Source organism: Rhinoraja longicauda, chromosome 22, assembly GCF_053455715.1.
Source record: "Rhinoraja longicauda isolate Sanriku21f chromosome 22, sRhiLon1.1, whole genome shotgun sequence".
Classification (NCBI taxonomy): Eukaryota; Metazoa; Chordata; class Chondrichthyes; order Rajiformes; family Arhynchobatidae; genus Rhinoraja; species Rhinoraja longicauda.
The window spans coordinates 34,990,954-35,014,735 of record NC_135974.1 but is presented as its reverse complement, the minus strand read 5'-3'; the positions used below and the strand labels follow the sequence as shown (position 1 = coordinate 35,014,735).

Here is a 23,782-nt window from a genome sequence, read left to right as displayed (position 1 = left end):
CTCTGTGTGAAAAAGTTTTTCCTCACCTCTGTTTTAAATGGCCTCCCCTTTATTCTTAGACTGTGGCCCCTGGTTCTGGACTCCCCCAACACTGGGAACATTTTCCCTGCAGAAACAAGGAACTGCAGATGCTGGTTTATACCAAAGACAGACACAAAGTGCTGGAGTAACTCAGCAGGTCGGGCAGCATCTCTGGAGAAAGGATGGATGACATTTCAGGTCACCCCCCACCCCCCCGTTCAATCGGACTGCTGACTGAAGAAAGGTGCCGACCGTAAACATCATCCAGCGTTTTTCTCCTGAGATGCTGACTGACCTGCTGAGTTACTCCAGCACTCTGTGAAACGTCACCTATCCATGTTCTCCACAGATGCTGCCTGACCCGCTGAGTTACTCCAGCACTCTGTGAAACGTCACCTATCCATGTTCTCTAGAGATGCTGCCTGACCTGTTGAGTTACTCCAGAACTTTGTGTCTATTTTTGTAAACAGGCATCTGCAAATGTTTAAAGCCTTCTGCTTTCCTCATAGACTTATAATATGTGCTCCTTTGTATAAAATCAATATTCATGAGATTACACAGGGGAGAAAATATTTTTGATGATAGAAATATTTTCATTGTTTATGATATTATGAACAATATCCTTAATTCTCCTTTAAACACTCTGATTTAATCAAATGATTTTCTAAAGGTTAGTCTGGTGCTTAATGAGTCAGGCAGCATCTGTGGAGCAGACTCCCAACCTGAAACGTCACCTATCCACGTTCTCCAGTAATGCTGCCTGACCCACTGAGTTACTCCAGCACTCTGTGAAACGTCACCTATCCAAGTTCTCCAGAGATGCTGCCTGACCTGTTGAGTTACTCCAGAACTTCTTTCAAGGATTGGCATCGGGACCCGACCCGAGACGCCACCTATCCATCCCCTCCACAGATGCTGCCTGACCTGCTGCATTCCTCCACACGTTGTATTTTGCTCAAGATTCCAGCAGGCTCTTAAGTGAAAGAAGCAGAATTAAGCCATTCAGCCCATCAAGCCTACTCCGCCATTCAATCAATAGACAATAGGTGCAGGAGGAGGCCATTCGGCCCTTCGAGCCAGCACCGCCATTCAATGTGATCATGGCTGATCATTCTCAATCAGTACCCCGTTCCTGCCTTCTCCCCATACCCCCTGACTCCGCTATCCTTAAGAGCTCTATCTAGCTCTCTCTTGAATGCATTCAGAGAATTGGCCTCCACTGCCCTCTGAGGCAGTGAATTCCACAGATTCACAACTCTCTGACTGAAAAAGATTTTCCTCATCTCAGTTCTAAATGGCCTACCCCTTATTCTTAAACTGTGGCCACTGGTTCTGGACTCCCCCAACATTGGGAACATGTTTCCTGCCTCTAACGTGTCCAACCCCTTAATAATCTTATATGTCTAATCTAATCATGGCTGATCTATCTCTCCCTCCTAACCCCATTCACCTGCCCTCTCCCCGTAACCCCTGACACGCGTACAGTAATCAGGAATCGGTCAATCTTTGCATGAATAATATCCGTTGCCTTGTCCTCCACCGCCGTCTGTGGCAATGAACCCCACCATTGCGTGTGTGTGTGTGTGTGTGCGTAACACAGCGCTCATCTGCACGGTGAGAGGAAGCTGTGCTTGTTGTTTACCAAAGGGCAGCAGGTGCTTGATATATTTCTGCTTGTCCTTTGTCTCTCCAGTCCTTGCCATGCATGAGAACGTACTGAAGTGTCCGACACTCGGCTGTACCGGGCAGGGCCACGTCAACAGCAACCGCAACACGCACAGGAGGTACGGACGTGTCTGCTCACCCCGCCCGACCGCCTCGAGCCCTTCCACCGCCGAACACGCCGCCGCCACGGCAAGGGCTTGTCTTCACGCTGACTGGTTTGCACGCAACGAAACCGTTTATAGACAATAGACAATAGACAATAGACAATAGGTGCAGGAGGAGGCCATTCGGCCCTTCGAGCCAGCACCGCCATTCAATGTGATCATGGCTGATCATTCTCAATCAGTACCCTGTTCCTGCCCTCTCCCCATACCCCCTGACTCCGTTATCCTTAAGAGCTCTATCTAGCTCTCTCTTGAATGCATTCAGAGAATTGGCCTCCACTGCCTTCTGAGGCAGAGAATTACACAGATTCACAACTCTCTGACTGAAAAAGATTTTCCTCATCTCAGTTCTGAATGAACTACCCCTTATTCTTAAACTGTGGCCCCTTGTTCTGGACTCCCCCAACATTGGGAACATGTTTCCTGCCTCTAATGTGTCCAGCCCCTTAATAATCTGATACGTTTCCATAAGATCTCTCATCCTTCTAAATTCCAGTGTATACAAGCCTAGTCGCTCCAGTCTTTCAACATATGACAGTCCCGCCATTCTGGGAATTAACCTAGTAAACCTACGCTGCACGCCCTCAATAGCAAGAATATCCTTCCTCAAATTTGGAGACCAAAACTGCACTCAGTACTCCAGGTGCGGTCTCACTATTGTCTATTGTCTATTATGAAAGCCAATGGAATGTTGGCCTTCATAACAAGAGGAGTTGAGTATAGGAGCAAAGAGGTCCTTCTGCAGTTGTACAGGGCCCTGGTGAGACCGCACCTGGAGTACTGTGTGCAGTTTTGGTCTCCAAATTTGAGGAAGGATATTCTTGCTATTGAGGGCCTTCTCCTGCACCTATTTTCTATTGTCTATTGTCTATTATTGTCTATTAATCTGAAGACTTTTCACCGTACCTCGGTACAGGTGACAATACCACCTTTCACCGTACCTCGGTACTTTTCAGTACACATGACAATAAACTGAACTGCACTGAAGGACTCTGTGCTGGAGGGAAGCAGCCCCTTCATTCCTCACTAACGTGGTGATAGTTTAGTTTAGTTTATTTATTGTCACGTGTACCGAGGTACAGTGAAAGGCCTTTGTTGTGTACTAACCAGCCAGCGGAAAGATGATGATACATGATTACTATCTGGCCATTCACAGTGTAGAGATACGTGACAAGGAAAGTAAGAAATGGTGCTGTGGGGGCAGAGATTTCAGAGTGTGGAGCGATTGTAATGCGTGATTGTAGATCTGCTTCTGTGGCCGGCACACGCATGGTCACCTGGGTTGGGCGCTATCTGTGATGGGGATAGTGCACACGTCTTTAGCTGTTTAGGCAGTGTCCAATGGAAGATGCAAACTCCCACGCAAGACGCAAACCGCGATCAGAATTGGGTCTCGGCCCCTGTAGCTGAGATGCAGTATTCCTGTACTGAAAGTCCACTCTTTAACCAAGGGCTTACTAATTCCTCTTAGGCAGACACAAACTGCTGGAGTAACTCAGCGGGACAGGACACATCTCGGGAGAGAAGGAATGGGTGACATTTTGGGTCGAGACCCTTCTTCAGACTGATGTCAGGGGAGGGGGTGGAGCAAAGTTTAGGATGTCGTCAGAGACAGGAAGACTAGTGGGAGAACTGGGAAGTGGGAGGGGAAAGAGAGGGAAAGCAGGGACTATCTGAAGTTAGAGAAGTCAATGTTCATACCGCTGGGGTGTAAACTACCCAAGCGAAATATGAGGTGCTGTTCCTCCAATTAGTGAGGCCCAGTGCAAATTGGAGGAACAGCATCTCATATTTTGTTTAGGCAGCTTACACCCCTGCGCTATGAACATTGACCTCTAACTTCAGATAGTTCCTCTGTCCCTCTTTTTCCCCTCCCCCTTCCCAGTTCTCCCACTAGTCCTCCTGTCTCCCACTACATCCTATCTTTGTTCCGCCCCCCTCCCCTGACATTAGTCTGAAGAAGGGTCTCGACCCGAAACGTCACCCAGTCCTTCTCTCCCGAGATACCGCCTGACCCGCTGAGTTACTCCAGCATTTTGTGTCCACCCCCGATTTAGACCAGCATCTGCAGTTTTTTTCCTACACATTTTGCCAAAGGAGGCAGGTACAATAACAACATTTAAAAGACATTTTTGGACAGGCACATGGATGGGGAAAAGCTCAGAGGCAGGAGGTGGGACTAACGAGCTGGGACCTCTTGGTCGGTGTGGCCAAGACGGGCTGAAGGGCTTATTTACGATTCTGCACAGCGCTTCGAAATATATGTCAAACCCCCATGAACTATTTGCTCATAACGATAACTAATGATGTGCCAATGTCAAACCATGGGAATGCCATGACTTGTTAAGCAAATGTTCACTTGAATGAAATGTGTAATGTGATATTGTTCTTAATGAATGAAATATATCTTGAAATTTACAAATACAAGACTGGCCTCCATTGTCGGACTCCAGGAGGAGTTTGATGATGGGCTTAGAAGACTCGTAGCATGTTTAGTTTTGTTCGAGATACATCGCGCGGAAACAGGCCCTTCGGCCCACCGAGTCCGCACCGAATCAGCGATCCCCGCACACTAACGCTATCCTACACACACTAGGGACAATTTTTACATTTACACCAAGCCAATTTACCTACATACCTGTAAGGTCTTTGGAGTGCGGGAGGAAACTGAAGATCTCGGAGAAAACCCACGCAGGTCACGGGGAGAATGTACAAACTCCATACAGACAGCACCCGTATTCGGGATCGAACCCGGGTCTCCGGCGCTGCAAGCGCTGTCAGGCGGCAACTCTACCGCTGCACCACCGTGCCCCCGATATGTGTCCCTATATCAGTGACTTACTTGAGTGTGATCGGCTGCAAGTCCTAGTTTCACAGCATGTGTTCCTAGGTCCAGCACATTGGTTGGAACCCAAGTGGTTCCCAGTTGAAACCATGGCCACAACTACCATGATCTGATCCAATGTGGCAAGTGTTCCTATTTATTGTAGTCCAGAATAAAGACATTTATTTTCTGTCCATCGAATTGATAATACAAATTGATTGATTGAAAGATACGACATGGAAACAGGCCCTTCAGCCCATCGAGTCCACACCGATCATCGACCACCCAAACAAATCTCTATGTTATCCCACTTTCTCATCCACTCCCTACACACTAAGGGGCAATTTACAGAGGGCCATTAAACCTGCAAACCCGCACGTCTTTAGGATGTGGGAGGAAACCGGAGCACCCGGAGGAAACCCACGAGGTCACGGGGAGAACGTGCAAACTCCACACAGACGCAGCACCCGAGGGCAGGTTCGAACCGGGGACTCTGGCGCAGTGAGGCAGCAGCTCTACCCGCCGCGCCACCCAACAACGCAACCAACACTGCTTTGACACCTAATTACTGAGGGATCAGAAAGGCCATTCGCAAAGGATAACTCTATGGTTCTGTGAAGTAATGGTTCTTTCTCGTTGTAGTTTTAATCGACCATGGCTTGAGCTGCCGCTAACCTGCGTTGCTACTGTCTTTGCCACAGCCTCTCAGGATGTCCCATTGCCGCCGCCGAGAAACTCGCAAAATCCCACGAGAAGCAGCACAGCGGCGATTCTCCAAAAAGCAGCCAAAGTTCAGACCGAGTATTGAGGTACACCCACCACACAACACAAAGGCCAATCAACCAGGGAGACAACTATTACACCTGGTAGAGAAAATGGTCCCCATGTTGGGGGAGGTCCAGAACCAGGGGTAACACAGTTTAAGAATAAGGGGTTAGGCCATTCAGAACTGGGACGAGGAAAAACTTTTTCACCCAGAGAGTAGTGAATCTGTGGAATTCTCCGCCTTAGAAGGCAGTGGAGGCCAATTCACTGGATGAGTTAGATTTAGCTCTTAGGGCTAACGGAATCAAGGGATAGTGGGGAGAAAGCAGGAACGGGGGGGTACAGATTGTGGATGATCAGCCATGATCATATTGAATGGCGGTGCTGGCTGGAAGGGCCGAGTGGCCTACTCCGGCGCCTATGTTTCTGTGTGTGGGGATGGGGCTCTGGCGTGCGCTGGTTCAGTGTCTATCTCCGTGTGGGTTGCAGGCCGATGTGCTTTGTGAAGCAGCTGGAGATTCCTCACTATGGATACCGGCCCAACATGCTCCCCGTCACGCCGCGCGCTAACCTGGCCAAGGAGCTGGAGAAGTACTCCAAGGTCACCTTCGACTACGCGAGTTTTGACGCGCAGGTCTTTGGCAAACGTGTGATTGCACCAAAACTCCACGGCTCTGATAACCCGGCCAAGGCCTTCAAATGTAAGTGTGCGTCTACAACACCATCGAACGTCCACAATCGAACGCAAGCTGGAACTTGCAGTCCCTGTCCACGGATATTAAGGCTGACAGAAAGCCAATTAACTTCATGGCTTCACATTAAGTCCGACTGAATTGATTGTGTTATTAGCAATTTTAGCATGAAAATTTGGCATAACAAAATGACAGCACTGATTCTGGAACGACATTGACTTCGATATCTGCATCCGTGATTCATTCCACTCGCAACGTAGCCAGTGAAAACAACACGTGCGGCGCGGTAGCGCAGCGGGTAGAGCTGCTGCCTCACAGCGCCAGACACCCGGGTTCGAATCTGACTTCAGGTGCTGTCTGTGTGGAGTTTGCATGTTCTTCCCGGTGACAGCGTGGGTTTCCTCCGGGTGCTCCGGTTTCCTCCCACATCTCAAAGACATGTGGGTTTGCGGGTTAATCGGCCCTCTGTTAAATTGCCTCCCCCCCGCCCCCAGTGTGTAGGGAGTGGATGAGAAAGTGGGATACCATAAAACTAGACTGAACGAGTGATTGATGGTCAGCATGGACTCGGAGGGCCGAAGGGCCTGTTTCCATGCAGTATCTCTTAAGATAACTAAACCATTATGTCCATAAAGTTTGGAACAATTCAGAATACAGGTCTGCTTCAAACATCTCGTTGTGTTCACCTGACCCACACTGTTTTGTAAACCGTTGAAATTATCGGAAGTGCAAGTTAGAATGGATGTGGAGAGGTGGTTTTGGTAGTGGGAGAGTCTAGGACCAGAGGGCACAGCCTCAGAATAAAAGGATGTATCTTTCAAAAGATGAGGAGGAATTTCTTCAGCCAGAGGGCGGTGAATCTGTGGAATTCATTGCTCCAGAAGACAGTGGAGGCTGTTATTTGGGTATTTTTACAGTGGAGATAGTTTCTTGATTAGTTTAGTTTCATTCAGTTTATTGTCACGTGTACCGAGCGAGGTACAGTGAAAAGCTTTTGTTGTGTCAGGGGGAAAGACAATACAGGATTACATTCGAGCCATTTACAGTGTTATAAGAAAATAACTGCAGATGCTGGTACAAATCGAAGGTATTTATTCACAAAATGCTGGAGTAACTCAGCAGGTCAGGCAGCATCTCAGGAGAGAAGGAATGGGTGACGTTTCGGGTCGAGACCCTTCTTCAGACTGATGTCAGGGGGGCGGGACAAAGGAAGGATATAGGTGGAGACAGGAAGATAGAGGGAGATCTGGGAAGCGGGAGGGGAAGAGAGGGACAGAGGAACTATCTAAAGTTGGAGAAGTCAATGTTCATACCGCTGGGCTGCAAGCTGCCCAGGCGAAATATGAGGTGCTGTTCCTCCAATTTCCAGTGGGCCTCACTATGGTACTGGAGGAGGCCCATGACAGAAAGGTCAGACTGGGAATGGGAGGGGGAGTTGGACATTTACAGTGTTATAGATACAGGATAAGGGGATATCATTTAGTGCAAGGTAAAGCCAGCAAAGTCCAGTCATGGATAGTCTCAGAGTCATCAAGGAGGGAGAGCTGGGTACATGATTACCATATCATATCATATCATATATATACAGCCGGAAACAGGCCTTTTCGGCCCTCCAAGTCCGTGCCGCCCAGTGATCCCCGTACATTAACACTATCCTACACCCACTAGGGACAAAAAATTTTTTACATTTACCCAGCCAATTAACCTACATACCTGTACGTCTTTGGAGTGTGGGAGGAAACCGAAGATCTCGGAGAAAACCCACGCAGGTCACGGGGAGAACGTACAAACTCCTTACAGTGCAGCACCCGTAGTCAGGATCGAACCTGAGTCTCCGGCGCTGCATTCGCTGTAAAGCAGCAACTCTACCGCTGCGCTACCGTGCCATTCAGAGTGTCGAGATACACAATACAGGGAATAACGTTTGGTGCAAGGTGAAGTCCCATTAACTCCAATTAAAGTCAGCTCACTCACTGACGGGCCATTTTGGTAGATTTTGTTTTGATAACAGCATGAAAACAAGCCCCTCAGCCCACCGAGCCCACGCTGAACACCGGTCACCAATCCAGCCATCCACAGTAAGGGCATCGAAAGGTTCTGGGGAGAAGGCAAGAGAGAGCAAAATATGATTGAATGGTGGAGCAGGCTCGATGGGCCATGGGGAACGGCCTAATTAGTTTTAGTTTTTTTTAGTTTTCGAGATACAGCGAGGAAACAGGCCCTTCGGCCCATCGGGTTAGCACCGACCAGCGATCCCCGCACATTAACGCTATCCTACACACACTAGTCAATTTTATTTGTATAGCACATTTAAAAACAACCCACGTTGACCAAAGTGCTGTACATCTGATTAGGTACTAAGGAAAAAAAAAAAACATACAATAGCACGCAAACAGTTCACAGCGCCTCCTCAATGAGCCTCAAACGCTAGGGAGTAGAAATAGGTTTTGAGCCTGGACTTAAAGGAGTCGATGGAGGGGGCAGTTCTGATGGGGAGAGGGATGCTGTTCCACAGTCTAGGAGCTGCAACCGCAAAAGCGCGGTCACCCCTGAGCTTAAGCCTAGACCGCGGGATAGTGAGTAGCCCCAAGTCGGCCGACCTGAGGGACCTGGAGTTAGAGAGGGGGGTTAGAAGATTTTTGATGTAGGGGACACTAGGGACGATTTACACTTATTACGATTTACACTTATACCAAGTATACAAACCCAAGCCAATTAACCTACACCCCTGCACGTCTTTGGAGTGTGGGAGGAAACCAAAGATCTCGGAGAAAACCCACGCAGGTCACGGGGAGAACGTACAAACTCCGTACAGGCAGCACCCGTAGTTGGGATTGAACCCGGGTCTCCGGCGCTGCAAGCGCTATGTGGCGGCGACTCTGCCGCTGCGCCACCGTGACCGCCCATTCTGCTCCGACGTCGGTCGTATGATCCAAGTGGAGTGTTTTTTGAGCCTCGGTATTTTCCCCCACAACAGCCAAGCCGTTCCCAAAGGCCTCGTCACCCATTCACAGCATGTCCGGCAACTACCTGAAGAGCTCGCCCTCGTCCGCTGGCTACGACTACGCCCAGGAGGCCGAAGCTGCCCACATGGCTGCCACCGCCATCCTCAACCTCTCCACACGGTGCTGGGAGATGCCGGAGAACCTCAGCACCAAGCACCAGGACCTCCCGTCAAAGGTAAACCTTCCCACCCAAGCGCCGTCAAAACACCACGCGCGGGGAAGACACGCGATGGCAGGCAGCATCTGTGGGGGAAAGAGCACGGAAAAACAAATAGGGTTAGGGTGAAATACTTGTATAATTTTAACATGATTTTTTTTTTTAAGACCTTTGGGCAGATGTGTGGAAAGGAGGGGGTTTGGAGGGACATGGGCCAAACGCAGATCTAGTGGGTCAGCTCATTACACCAAAGATAGACACAAAGTGCTGGAGTAACTCAGCGGGACAGGCAGCATCTCCGGAGAGATGACATTTCGGGTCGAGACCCTTCTTCAGACTGAGAAGGGTCTCGACCCAAAACGTCACCCGTTCCTTCTCTCCAGAGATGCTGCCCATCCCGCTGAGTTACTCCATCACTTTGTGTCTATCTTCGGTTTTTAAGCCAGCATCTGCAGTTCCTCCCTACACAGCCCATGAGAACCAACGTGGTCAGGGTGGGCGAGGCGGGCCGAAGGGCCTGTTTGTGTGCTGCACGGCCCCATGACTCATGTGGCTGATTGTTTTGCAGAACATGGACATTGAGGTGGATGAGAATGGGACTCTGGACCTCAGCATGAACAAGAAGCGGAAGCGGGAGAACGTGTTTTCAGCGCTGGGCGCCAGCATGCGGTCGGCAGAGTTGGGGTCTTCCTACCCCCACGGCAGCAGCAGCACGTGCAGCAGCGTGATGGGGTCTCCGCAGTCCAGCCAGACCTCCAAACAGGATGAATATGACGGCCCCATTGACTACACAAAGCCCAGCAGACAGAGGGAGGAAGAGTGCGAAGAGGTGAGCCCTTCGAGGTGTCTCATCCCATTCACAACTGGAGAGAAAGGCCTTCTCCATTCGACAGTCGGTGGCCTTGCTAACAAAGGGAGATGCAAGCAACTGCAGATGCTGTGATCTTGAGAGAAACACAAAGTCCTGGAGGAACTCCCTTCGGAAGGAGATGAGGAGAAATTTCTTTAGTCAGAGGGTGGTGAATCTGGGGAATTCTTTGCCACAGACAGCTGTGGCGGCCGTCAATGGATGTTTTGAAGGCAGATAGATTATTTCAGATAGATTCTTGATTAGTACGGGTGTGAGGGGCTATGGGGGGAAGGCAGGAGAATGGGGTTAGGGGGGCCACAGTTTAAGAATAAGGGGTAGGCCATTTAGAACTGAGATGAGGAAAAACTTTTTCAGTCAGAGAGTTGTGAATCTGTGGAATTCTCTGCCTCAGAAGGCAGTGGAGGCCAATTCTCTGAATGCATTCAAGAGAGAGCTAGATAGAGCTCTTAAGGATAGCGGAGTCAGGGTGTATGGGGAGAAGGCAGGAACGGGGTACTGATTGAAAATGATCAGACATGATCACATTGAATGGCGGTGCTGGCTCGAAGGGCCGAATGGCCTCCTCCTGCACCTATTGTCTATTGTCTATTGAGAGAGATAGATCAGCCATGATTGAATGGCGGAGTAGACTTGATGGGCCGAATGGCCTCATTCTACTCCTATCACTTATCACTTACGAACTCAGCAGATCTGAAGAAGGGTCCCAACCCGAAACATCGCCGATCCATTCCCTCCACAGATGCTGCCGGAAGTACTGGAAGAACCCAGTGTGTCAGGCAGCAGCTGTGGAGGGAATGGCCAGGCATCATTTCAGGTTGGGCTACTTCTTTTTCGGAAGGGTTCCCATCACGAAACTTTGCATGGAACAAAGGATTTGGTTTCCAAACGAATAATGATCACACGAAGGAACAGAGAACTGCAGACGCTGGTTAACAAATAAAGGCACAAAGTGTTGGAGTGACTCAGAGCGTCAGGCAGCATCTCTGGAGAACATGGATAGGTGATGTTTCGGTTCGGGGCCCTTCTTCGGAATCTTATCCAAAGTTATCAGAGTTATCAGTGCTTACAGCGCCAGAGGCCCGGGTTCGATCCTGGTTATGGGTGCTGTCTGAACGGAGTTTGTACGTTCTCCCCGTGACCTGTGTGGGTTTTCTCCGAGATCTTCGGTTTCCTCCCACACTCCAAAGAAATGTAAATTGTCCCTAGTGTGTGTAGGGCAGTGTTAGTGTGTGGGGATCGCTGGTCGGTGCGGGCTCGATAGGCCAAAAGGCCGTGTCTGCACCCTATCTCCACGCTGCACTACACTAAACCATGTAATTTTCACTTTTCCTCCTTATCACCCACAGACAGTGACTGACCGGGTCAGACCGGTGAGCTGAACAGAGTCACCGTTCAGTTTCCCCTTCCTGTCCAATTTGGGAACTAAAATCCACACCTGCCCAAGAAAGGGAACTTTGATTATTGATTATAATCAATAATCAATTTGATTATTGATCCCCTTTCCCCTGACTAGTCTGAAGAAGGGTCCCGACCCGAAACGTCACCCCGTTCCATCTCTCCAGGGATGCCGCCCGGCCCGCTGAGTTACTGCGGCTCTTTCTGCCTGTCTTTGATTGTTGTCAGCGTGTCACTGGGTGTGAATATCTGATTTCTTTGCAACCTCACACACGCCTGGCTTAAAACAAGAGCTTGCCGCAAAGAAAAACCGGCTTTGAGGAATAACAAGGATGCAATTTCCAAAAGGCATTCTCTGCTTACTTGTAAAAGGATTTACGCATTTACATTTGACCTAGCAGGACGGCAGGAGTGGAACTTGGTTTTTAAAAACCCATCTGCTGCCGTTTGATTGCTTTTCTTTGAAAATTCTCCCATTTTTGCGGCTCGGCTGGTAAAATAGCAAATCAAAAAGTTGCAAATTACACGGCCTTTTCCTTTTGCAAATACTTTAAAATATTAAATGCTAGGCCGTGGCGCGAGGTAGACCGAGCGTCACGGCCCAGGGAACGGAGGGATTTTAGTGAGGATGAAAAGGTTTGTGAACAGGTGCTTCGAATTGAATTATTCTTTCTGGATTCTTCCGTGAAAGCACCTGGCAAAGTGCAAAATCGAATTTTGCATTTAGACCCAGCTCGCTGAGGTAAAACGAGACCCTGGAGAATCTGGAGCAGCTGGCCAGAAGGTGCTGTGAGGTGACATTTGCATTACATGCTGATTTAATTTCAATATCAAGCGAGCATCTTTCACAATACACATAGTGGAGGTGAACTTTATTTTAAAAAGCCGCAGCTTCCTAAATGACAAAGACCTGGTAATTGTGGCGCGGTATTAAAGGGGCGTTTACTGAGTAGAACATAGAACAGTGCAGCACAGCTACTGGCCCTTCGGCCCACAATTTCCTTGCTGAACATGTTGCTGAGTTAGACCGCTCTCCTCTGCCTGCACCCGATCCATATCCCATCATGCCCAACTCTCCTTTCCAGCTTTCTCCCCCCTGACTACAATCAGTCTGACGAAGGGTCCCGACCCGAAACATCCATTCCCTCCACGGATGCTGCCTGACCCAATGACTTCTTCACTCTATTCCAGATGAAAGTCTGAAGAAGGGTTCCAACCCAAAACATCGCCTATCCAGGTTCTCCAGAGATGCTGCCTGACCCGCTGAGTTACCCCGGCACTTTGTGCCTGTCTTCTTCCAGCACTTTGTGCTTTGCTCAAGATTCCAGCATCTGCAGTTCCTTGAGTCGCCGTTGTAAAAGGGTTCAGCGTTTGTTGACTTGTTGTCTCCTAGGCTGTGAGAACTAAGCTATTCTGATCGCTGGTCTTTGTCAGATAAAGAGAGGAAGGGAATGTGGCCACTAATCACACCCTCCTCTGGTTGCAGATGGAAACTGCCATCTCCCCATTCCCTTCCTCTGAGGCAGGAGATCTGGAGGTGATGGATGAGAGTGTGGAAGACAGAAAGTACCCAGGGGAAGTCACCAGCTCCAGCCTGAAGCTGAAATATTCATGCAAAGATGCCAAGAAGGAATTAATAACGTAAGTAGACTCGATGCTTGAATGTCTTGTTGCTTAAAGATGGCTAATGTTCATAGACTCTCTGTGTTGACGTTATTCGATTTTGTAATTGAGTGTTTGTTACTATGAACGTTTTCTTACTAAAGCATCTTGTGGCAATTTTAAGGCCCAGAACTGCCTTGTCTGTTGAATTTTCATTTCCCGCAAGGTCTCTAATGAGACCCGGGTCAGATGCTGTGCATGTGGAGTTTGCACGTTCTCCCCGTGACCACGTGGGCTTCCTTCAGGTGCTCCAATTTCCTCCCACATCCCTAAGATGTGCGGGTTTGTGGGTCAATTGGCCTTCTGCCAATGGCCCCTGGCGTGTGGGGAGTGGATGAGAAATTGGGATAACATAGAACTAGTGTGAACAGGCGATTGGTGGTTGGCGTGGGCTCGGTGGGCTGAAGGGCCTGTTTTCTTGCTGTATCAAGTGCACAGTCAATGAGTGAACTAACTTTAATGGGACTTTACTGGACTTTCTCTTGCACTAAAACATTATTCCCTTTGTCCTGTATCTCTACACTGTGGACGGCTCGATTGTAAACATGTCCAGTCTTTCCGCTGAATGGTTAGTACGCAACGAAAAGCTTTTCACTGTACCTCGGTACACGTGACAATAAACTAAACTCAACTAAAATCACTACTTTTATTGTATTACTTTAACCAGCCAGTTAGAGCATAAATTACATTCGATTTAAGTAATATAACATGGTGAATTCGATTAACCTGTTCAGTGCCCACCCCTGAGTGTAATCGGGTCATGGCCAATAGTGGGGGGAAAAAAGCTTGGCAGTGAACAGGTTAAAGTGACGTTGCACTGCAGTCAAGTCCACAATTGGTCGGCATGGACCCAATGGGCCGAAGGGCCTCTTTCCATGCTATATCACTGAACTACACTGAGCATCAAAAGTAGAAGACTCTTAATGGATACACACATCGGCCTTATTTTGGGGGGTTTTCGCCAGGTTACGTTTCTTTTTGCATGGTTTCTGTAGTGTAAAAACAAGTCAAGTCAAGCCAATTTTATTTGTATAGCACATTTAAAAACAACCCACGTTGACCAAAGTGCTGTACATCAGTTTAGGTACTAAGAACAAACATACAATGGCACACAAACATAACAGCACATACATAAACAGTTCACAGCGCCCCCTCAGAGGGCCTCAAACGCTAGGGAGTAGAAATAGGTTTTGAGCCTGGACTTAAAGGAGTCGATGGAGAGGGCAGTTCTGATGGGGAGAGGGATGCTGTTCCACAGTCTAGGAGCTGCAACCGCAAAAGCGCGGTCACCCCTGAGCTTAAGCCTAGACCGCGGGATAGTCAGTAGCCCCATGTTGGCCGACCTGAGGGACCTGGAGATAGAGTGGTGGGTTAGAAGAATTTTGATATGGGGGGGGGGGGCAAGCCCATTTAGGGTTTTGTATGTGAATAGGAGGAGCTTGAAGTTGATTCTGTACCGTACTGGGAGCCAGTGGAGAGAGGCCAGAATCGGGGTGATGTGGTCCCTTTTACGGGTACCCGTCAGGAGTCTCGCTGCGGCGTTTGGGACCAATTGTAGGTGGGACAGGGATGATTGGCTGATCCCAGTGTACAGGGAGTTGCAGTAGTCCGGGCGGGAGGAAATGAATGCGCGGATGATTTTTTCCAATGTCGTCAAATTGGAGGGAATGGTTTGATTTTAGCTACGGTACGAAGCTGGAAGAAGCTGGCTTTTACCACAGCGTTGACTTGCTTGTCAAACTTTAATGCAGAGTCAAATATCACGCCCAGGTGAAGTTGACTGTGTTTCTTCCACAATGTTTCAGCTGCCCAACCCCTGGCTGTGATGGCAGTGGCCACATCACTGGGAACTACGCCTCGCACCGCAGGTATTTTGTGTATGAATTCTTTTCTACATTTACCGCTGAAATATTTGCATCCCAATAATGAGATTGAGTAAATGGTTCGCTTGCCTGCTGTTCATTCAACCCTCCCGCCTTTTCCTGTTGCAGTCTCTCTGGTTGTCCTCTGGCAGATAAAAGTCTAAGAAATCTGATGGCTGCTCACTCTTCAGAACTCAGGTACATTTGCGTCTCACACCCACCCACCCCCCCACCTTTCATCATTTCTTAAAAACCTTCTTTTTTCTCCCCCGACACTTTCCAATAAAATTTATGCAAGGAAATCTTATTTAATTAACGATTGCCGTTTCGTTCCTTGAAGTAAAAGAAACCCGCAAGGCAAGAGCAAGCCAAGGAAAAGTTTTCTGTGGGATTTGCTGAGCAAATAAAATCTATGGGGTTTGTTTTGTAGTTTAAAAAAAAATTCTTTTCAGGCTGTGCGATATCATTTAAGGCACAAAGAAACTGCAGATGCTGGAATCTTGAACAAGGCACGCAAAAGTGTTGGATTAACTGCTGAGTTCCTCCAGCACTTAACATTATTATTATTATTATTATTATTATTATCGAAGGTAGACACAAAATGCTGGAGTAACTCAGCGGGTCAGGCAGCATCTCGGGAGAGAAGGAATGGGTGACGTTTCGGGTCGAGACCCTTCTTTATTATTGAGTCAGGCTTGTACTGTCGTTGAATGTATAAATGCTTGCTTCTGATGTGCTCCCATAACTTTGAGAGAAAAGTTGGAGGAAATAGCCTTTGACAAGATGACTAAACCTTTTGTGCATTGGACCTAAGGCTGCGTGCCGTGATTCAGTTTGAGGGCAGATGTTGTTGGTGTTAATGAATTGCATGTGAGAGGGGACGGCAGAACACGCTACACTAACTTTCCTTTCGTTTTAAGGTGCCCTACCCCAGGTTGTGATGGCTCTGGTCATGTGACAGGGAATTACACTTCTCACAGAAGGTGAGGATTTCAACACTAATCAGCTGAAATGCTTTACAAATCAGAGGTCAGGTTGTGCTGATTTAGTTCACTGGCTGTAAGACTGAAGACTGCAAACCTTGCATCAGCCTCGGATGCAAGGCTCTGCGAGTCTTATGTCTACTTTGTTCCCCCAAAGCAGGGTCTGGAAGGAGGTTGGCTCTCTGTTTCTCAGTGTCATTCCTTTGCCTGCCTTTGTCGTTGTGTATCATCGAGTGTGTTGTTGCTTCCCGTTCTCCAGAGACCAGTGGAGAGGCTTCTCCAGCAAGCCGGCGTATCCTGGGTGCAATCCCCACGCATCATGCTGTTGTGGGTTTAAGTTGCTCTGTGTCACACGGAACCATTCTGAACGATTCCATGTCGACACAAGGAACTGCAGATGCTGGAATCTTGCACAGAGTGCCCAAGTGCTGGAGTAACACAGCGGGTCTCTGGAGGACATCGACTGACGACGTTTCGGATCCGGACCCTTCGTATCTTGACCCACAAAGTCGCCTATCCATGTCCTCCAGAGATGCTGCCTGATCTGCTGAGTTACTCCAGCACGTTGTGTTCCACTGAACTATTCCAAGCTGGACTGTTTAAAATACAAGAATTAAATAAGATTTTTTTTTTTTAAACCCTGTACATCACTTCAGACTTAATAAGGTTTAGGGCTTTCTGGTAATGACTTTCTATGGAATGAACAGTAATTTTTTTATTTAAATTCTGTACATTTTAAACTGTTCAATTACAGTGGAGTTTAATTAACTTTTTCGACTCCTAATCTGTCTTATTAATCAATGTCCTGAATTCATTAATCATTTTTAAATTAGGAGTGAAATATTTTGTTACAAGATATTTCTTATGTACAACCCAGGAATCAGAAACTTAGCAGAATGACTGACTGCCCTGAGAAGCTTTAATGCAGTAACTAAAAAATGACAATTACTGTTGGCAATGATAGTGCATGAACACTCAATGAGACACTCAAACTGCAGATGCTGGTTTATATATTTTTTAAAAGACAGAGTGCTGGAGTAACTCAGCGGGTCAGGCAGCATCTCTGGAGAACATGGATAGGTGACGTTTCACAGAGTGCTGGAGTAACTCAGCGGGTCAGGCAGCATCTCTGGAGAACATGGATAGGTGACGTTTCACAGAGTGCTGGAGTAACTCAGCGGGTCAGGCAGCATCTCTGGAGAACATAGATAGGTGATGTTTCACAGAGTGCTGGAGTCGGGTCGGGCAGCATCTCTGGAGAACATGCACAGGTGACGTCTTGTGGCCTGACTGACTGTGGTGGAGTGCGGGGGAGAAAGCTGGAAGAGAGGTGGGGACAGAATAGTCTGGCAAGTGATAGATTTCTTAACCTACCTGATCTCCCGGTGGCTCAGCACTTCAACTCCCCCTTCCATTCCCAATCTGACCTTTCTGTCCTGGGCCTCCTCCATTGTCAGAGTGAGGCCCAGCGCAAATTGGAGGAACAGCACCTCATATTTTGCTCGGGTAGTTTACACCCCAGCGGTATGAACATTGACTTCTCTAACTTCAGATAGTCCCTGCTTTCCCTCTCCATCCATCCCCTCCCCCTTCCCAGTTCTCCCACTAGTCTTCCTGTCTCCAACTACATTCTATCTTTGTCCCTCCCCTGACATCAGGCTGAAGAAGGGATTCGATCCGAGACGTCACCCATTCCTTCTCTCCCGAGATGCTCTCTGTCCCACTGAGTTACTCCAGCATTTTGTGTCGACCAAGTGATAGGTGGGTACAGGTGAGTGGGGTATTTGATAGGCAGATGTTTGGGCAAAGGCCAGAGGTGAAGAGATAACAAGTGTGAGATAGGAGATGGAAGAGGTGCAATTGTGAAGCCAGAGGAAGGAATACAGGTGAAAGGTGAGAGGGGGAAGTTGAATGCAGGTGAGGCACAAACAGCGTAGGTTGTTAGTAGGTTAGTTACCTGAACATGGTGAAGACAATGTCCACTGGCTTCACATTTCACACCTGTTCTATCCTTATCTCACTCTTTTTGTCTCTCCATCTCTGGTCTTTCTCCAACTATTTACTTATCAAAAAAATCCCCTCACCTGTACCCCTCACCAAATATCATTTGCCAGACCTTCTCCCTCCCCCACCTCTCTTCCAGCTTCCTCCCCTCCCCCCTCCCCACACCACCAGCAGACTGAAGAAGGGTCCTGACCTGATTCGCCACCTGTACATGTTCTCCAGAGATGCTGCCTGACCAAACGCGGACAGGTGAACCTAGTGTAGACGGGGCATCTTGTGGGCAAGTTTGGCCGAAGGGCCAGTTTCCACGCTGTGTGACTCTATGATTCTATGTCCACAAATTAACCTGGAGAGGAATAGTACACACTGACTTTAGCAGCCTGCAATAATCACCCAGACACTGTCAGAGCTTTGCCAACCCATTTTTAAAGGGCATTCCCTTTGCTGAGCTAGAACGCCCACCTGCATCTTGTGGCAAATGCTCAGATGTGGACATCCAGACCCTTCTGTCAGAGGCAACCACGCGGTGGAGTGGACTGCAGGCATGATCCGCCCACATACCCTGGCTGGCGGCGGCCTTCAAGGGAAGCAGATAGTTCCTCCAAGAATGGTAGCCGATTCAAGAGTCAGGGGTTATGTGAAGAAGGCAGGAGAATGGGGTTGGGAAGGAAAGATAGATCAACCATGATTGAATGACCGGGGTAGACCTGATGGGCCAAATAGCCGAATTCTGCTCCTAGAACTTATGAACGTCTAAGAGTGTTTGTTCCACAAAGTGCGTGTGCTTCAGCCAAGTTAGTAAACTCTCCAGAATCCTCATTAGCGAAGGTTAGCACAGTCTCGGAGTGGCCTGAATTAGCACTGGCCCAGAAACTGCAGGCAGGAGAAACGAGGAACCGCAGATGCTGGGTTTACCAAGGAAAGACTCGTCCAGAAGGTCTCTGTACCATGTTGCCAAGAAGTGGGTGGACAGTCAGCATATCTCCCAGGGTGCTTTTGAGGGAGTGCAGCGTAGGTTTACCAGGTTAATTCCCGGGGTGGCGGGACTGACATATGATGAAAGAATGGATCGACTGGGCTTATTTATATTCACTGGAGTTTAGAAGGATGAGAGGGGATCTTATGGAAACATATAAAATTCTTCAGGGATTGGACAGGCTAGATGCAGGAAAAATGTTCCCAATGTTGGGGGAGTCCAGAACCAGGGGTCACAGTTTAAGACAATAGACAATAGACAATAGACAATAGGTGCAGGAGTAGGCCATTCAGCCCTTCGAGCCAGCACCGCCATTCAATGCGATCATGGCTGATCACTCTCAATCAGTACCCCGTTCGTGCCTTCTCCCCATACCCCTTCACTCCGCTATCCTTAAGAGCTCTATCCAGCTCTCTCTGGCCATTTACGACTGAGATGAGGAAAAACTTTTTCACCCAGAGAGCTGTGAATCTGTGGCGTTCTCTGCCACAGAGGGCAGTGGAGGCCAATTCACTGGATGTTTCCAAGAGAGAGATAAATATAGCTCTTGGGGCTAACGGAATCAAGGGGTATGGGGAGAAAGCAGGAGTACTGATTCTGGATGATCAGCCATGATCCTATTGAATGGCGGTGCTGGCTCGAAAGGCCGAATGGCCTCCTCCTGCACCTGTGTTTCTATGTGGCCACCCTTGGGTTGATATCAAGTCTACTGAGTGTTCATCATCTATTATCACGATCAGTAATTTCTTCCCAGATATCTTCTCCGCTAACGCACAGCAATCCAAGTTCTTCGTTTGCGTGAGCTGTGTGGATGTGGTCAATGGCAGCCATCCCCTTCATTTCCAGTCAGTACTATTCTGGTTGTTTTTACAGCTTATCAGGGTGCCCACGTGCTAAGAAAAGTGGACAGAAATTAACACCTGCCAAGGATGATAAGGAAGACCCTGAGCTCATGAAGTAAGTTTTGAACATATTGCTCTCCTCTGCCAAGGGGTTGCCAACTGTCCCATATTAGCCGGGACATCCCGTGTTTTGGGCTAAATTGCTTCGTCCCGTACGGGACCGCCCTTGTCCCTGTATTAGGCCCGCGGGCCGCTGTCGGCCGGGACAGTGTAGGCTAACGGAGTGTTTTCGCCTAGCGGAGGTTGTGTAGCAACCCGCCTCCCGGCCGCTGGTGGAGCGGGAGCACGTGGCCGCTGGCTGGGTGAGGTCACGTGGGGCGCGGGGCGGTGACGTCGCCTTGTCCCATATTTGGGAGCGAGATAGTTGGCAACCCTACCTCTGCCAGAAGTCAGTCCAATTGTGCCCCCCCTCCCCACCCCCACACCCTCCACCCCCTCTACCCCCTCTCCACCCCCCCCCCCCCCCCAGACACCAAGAATCTGCTGACAATCTCACCTACCCACACATCCTGCAAAGCAGTCGTAGTGGGAGAGACTGCTTCCTTTCTCACGCTGGCTCGTGCCAGAGTTAGCTGCAGAACATGCAAGAGACAGAAACCACTCAGGCCTTGGCATCACGGTTAGCAGAGCAAAAATCTCTCCCGAGGTCTCTTTAGAAAGACAATGTGTGAAGTGAGGAGTAAATAGGTCAAGAGGCGGAGGTGATGGAAGGTACGGTCGGAGAGATACAGTGGGGTGTGGGGAGGTGAGGTTAGCGGTGGGAGGTGGCAGGGTGGCAGCCTGGCGGCGGGCGGCTCACTGTACCCATGCTGCTGGGCACAGACCAGCTCCAAATGGAAGACCAGAGCTGGGTGGCACAGCTGGCCAGCACTTGTGAGGTAAGTCAGGCCAGAAACGTGAGGACATTTCAGAGGAGCCTCTCTCTGTACATCGCTTAAGTGGTTTGTGGTTGCTGGGGAGGTGTGATGATGGGTTCAATCTCAAAGAAAGGGGTCTTCTGAAGAAGGGTCCCGACCCGAAACGTCACCCGTTCCTTCTCTCCAGAGGCGCTGCCTGTCACTCCAGCATTTTGTGTCTATCTTCGGTTTAAACCAACATCTGCAGTTTCTTCCGACACATTGTTCAATCTCACATTGTTCATTCTGTGGAGATGTACTTAATTGTAAATGATATTGCTGATAATGATGAAGCTTGCTGATAATGTCTCAGTAGATCTCAAGCCTGTAAAGCTGATAAGAGTGTTTCATTGTCATGGACCAACTACTGAACAATGAAATTCTTACTTGCAGCAACTTAACTGGCCTATGAACACAACACGCATAGATAATAATAATAATAATAATAATAATAATAATAATAATAATAATAATAATAATATGCCTTTATTGTCATTGTACGAACAGTACAACAAAATTAGAAGTGCTACATCTGAAACAGTGAGACAGTGCAAATCTTCCAAAAACAATCGCACAAACATAGGAACCAACACAATAAGTATCAATATCAATATATCATAATCAAAAAATCAATAAACTCGTAACTCCAACTTGTGTAAAAAAAAATACCCCAAAATTTCAATCAAAGGTCTTTGACCAATCTAGTACAATCACAGACAGTCTCTAGAAGTACATAGTTGAAGTCCGTATAATGTTGTGTTCAAGAGACGAGATGAGAAAACAGAGATGAGAAAAAACCTTTTCACCCAGAGAGTTGTGAATCTGTGGGATTCTCTGCCACAGAGGGCAGTGGAGGCCGATTCACTGGATGAATTTAAAAGAGAGTTAGACAGAGCTCTAGGGGCTAGTGGAATCCAGGGGTATTGGGAGAAGGCAGGCACAGGTTACTGATTGTGGATGATCAGCCATAAATAGTGGTGCTGGCTCGAAGGGCCGAATGGCCTCCTCCTGCGCCTATTTTCTATGTTTCTATATTTCTAAGAGCCTGACGGTTGTTGAGAAGAAGCTGTTCCTGAACCTGGTGGTCACAGTTTTGTCTCATACCTTCTTCCCACTGACGGGTGAAATGGAAGTGTGGCCAGGGTTGTGTGGGTCTTTGATGATGCTGCCTGCCTGTTAGAGGTTGGGGAGGTCAGTACCCATGATGGACCGGGCAGTGCCCACCACTCTGTAGATGCGTGTGATGATGGGGAGGTCAGTACCCATGATGGGGCCGGGCAGTGCCCACCACTCTCTGTAGATGCGTGCGATGATGGGGAGGTCAGTACCCGTGATGGACCGGGCAGTGCCCACCACTCTGTAGATGCGTGTGATGATGGGGAGGTCAGTACCCATGATGGACCGGGCAGTGCCCACCACTCTGTAGATGCGTGCGATGATGGGGAGGTCAGTACCCATGATGGGGCCGGGCAGTGCCCACCACTCTCTGTAGATGCGTGTGATGATGGGGAGGTCAGTACCCATGATGGGCCGGGCAGTGCCCACCACTCTCTGTAATCCCCTTCGCTTCTGGCTCTTCGAGTTGCCGAACCAGGCCGTGATGCCACAGGTCAATGTGCTCTCTACCTTGAGTACACCTCTAGACGTTCAAGAAACATGTTCAAGATGTTCAAGAAAGTATTTGTCATAAGGTCATAAGTAATAGGAGCAGAATTAGGCCAATCCAGTCTACACCGCCATTCAATCATGGCTGATCTATCCCTCTCTACTAACCCCATTCTCCTGCCTTCTCCCCATAACCTCTGACACCCGTACTGATCAAGAATCTATCTATCTCTGCCTTAATGTCCACTGATATCCATTAGGCTGCATCCTGAATCTCCTTGATCTCCGTACTGAATCTCTTCGATCGTCTAAGGAGGTGGAAGCGTGCCGGGCTTTCTGCACGACTGCACGCAATCAGTCAGCAGCAGTTCATGTTAGTCCAGCATTCAGTGACAAGCACTTTGAACATTGTCAGTTGTAACTCTACCTGTGGCTGGGAAAGGGACTACCTGTGTAACTCACTCTGTGCACACCTGTGACTCCAGATTCCACCAAGTGCCTCCTAAAGCCTTCTCACTAATTTAGAAACAAGGAACAGCAGATGCTGGTTTATGAAAAAAGACGCAAAGTGCTGGAGTAACTCAGCGGGTCAGGCAGCATCTCTGGATAGGCCACGATTTGGGACGGGACCCTTCCTCAGACTCGTGTTTCAGGTCTAATCTGAAGAAGGATCCAGACCTGAAACGTCACCTATCCATGTTCTCCAGAGACACTACCTGACCCGCTGAGTTACTCCAGCACTTTGTGCCTTCTCAGTAATCTAAGGTGGACATTTTCCACATTCTCAGAGCAAGATTTTAAATATATATTTATATAAATTTATATATAGGAGTTAAGATCACTAACCTTAACCACCATTACCTTCTGGGCATCAGGAGCCAACTAGAATTACTTTAACCAAGTAACACGAATTAGGTGTGACTTTAAATTATAATTTAAAATCTTTACTGGAAAGGAAAATAAACAATACTAATGCCATTTTGAATCCTGCACTAAACATGACGATTCAGCTCGAAGCCCAGAATGAATCCCAGTTAGGAAGTAAAGGCTAAGACAACGTGAAAACATGGAGGCTCATAAAGGCAAGTGATTTGGACAAAGGTAATGAATATTGTGGGAGATCAGACAAGGACAAGACCTATTCACAAAATGCTGGAGTAACTCAGCAGGTCAGGCAGCATCTCGGGAGAGAAGGAATGGGTGACGTTTCTTCAGTCTGAAGAAGGGTCTTGACCCGAAACGTCACCCATTCCTTCTCTCCCGAGATGCTGCCTGACCTGCTGAGTTACTCCAGCATTTTGTGAATAAATCGATTTGTACCAGCATCTGCAAT

The 23,782-nt window shown here is 48.4% G+C and overlaps 1 protein-coding gene across 3 annotated transcripts in view; it reads left to right on the top strand.

Annotated features, from left to right (window-relative positions):
• The window catches only part of myt1b (myelin transcription factor 1b), a 140,527-nt gene that overhangs the window by 91,477 nt on the left and 25,268 nt on the right, over window positions 1-23,782 (top strand). For all 3 annotated transcript variants that reach the window (XM_078419123.1, XM_078419126.1, XM_078419125.1), the window contains 10 exons: window positions 1,715-1,805; window positions 5,376-5,483; window positions 5,929-6,140; window positions 9,109-9,311; window positions 9,862-10,122; window positions 13,046-13,200; window positions 15,027-15,089; window positions 15,213-15,281; window positions 16,004-16,066; window positions 19,920-20,003. In XM_078419123.1, coding sequence (XP_078275249.1) covers window positions 1,715-1,805; window positions 5,376-5,483; window positions 5,929-6,140; window positions 9,109-9,311; window positions 9,862-10,122; window positions 13,046-13,200; window positions 15,027-15,089; window positions 15,213-15,281; window positions 16,004-16,066; window positions 19,920-20,003 — 1,309 coding nt within the window. The remainder of the gene's footprint in view (window positions 1-1,714; window positions 1,806-5,375; window positions 5,484-5,928; window positions 6,141-9,108; window positions 9,312-9,861; window positions 10,123-13,045; window positions 13,201-15,026; window positions 15,090-15,212; window positions 15,282-16,003; window positions 16,067-19,919; window positions 20,004-23,782) is intronic.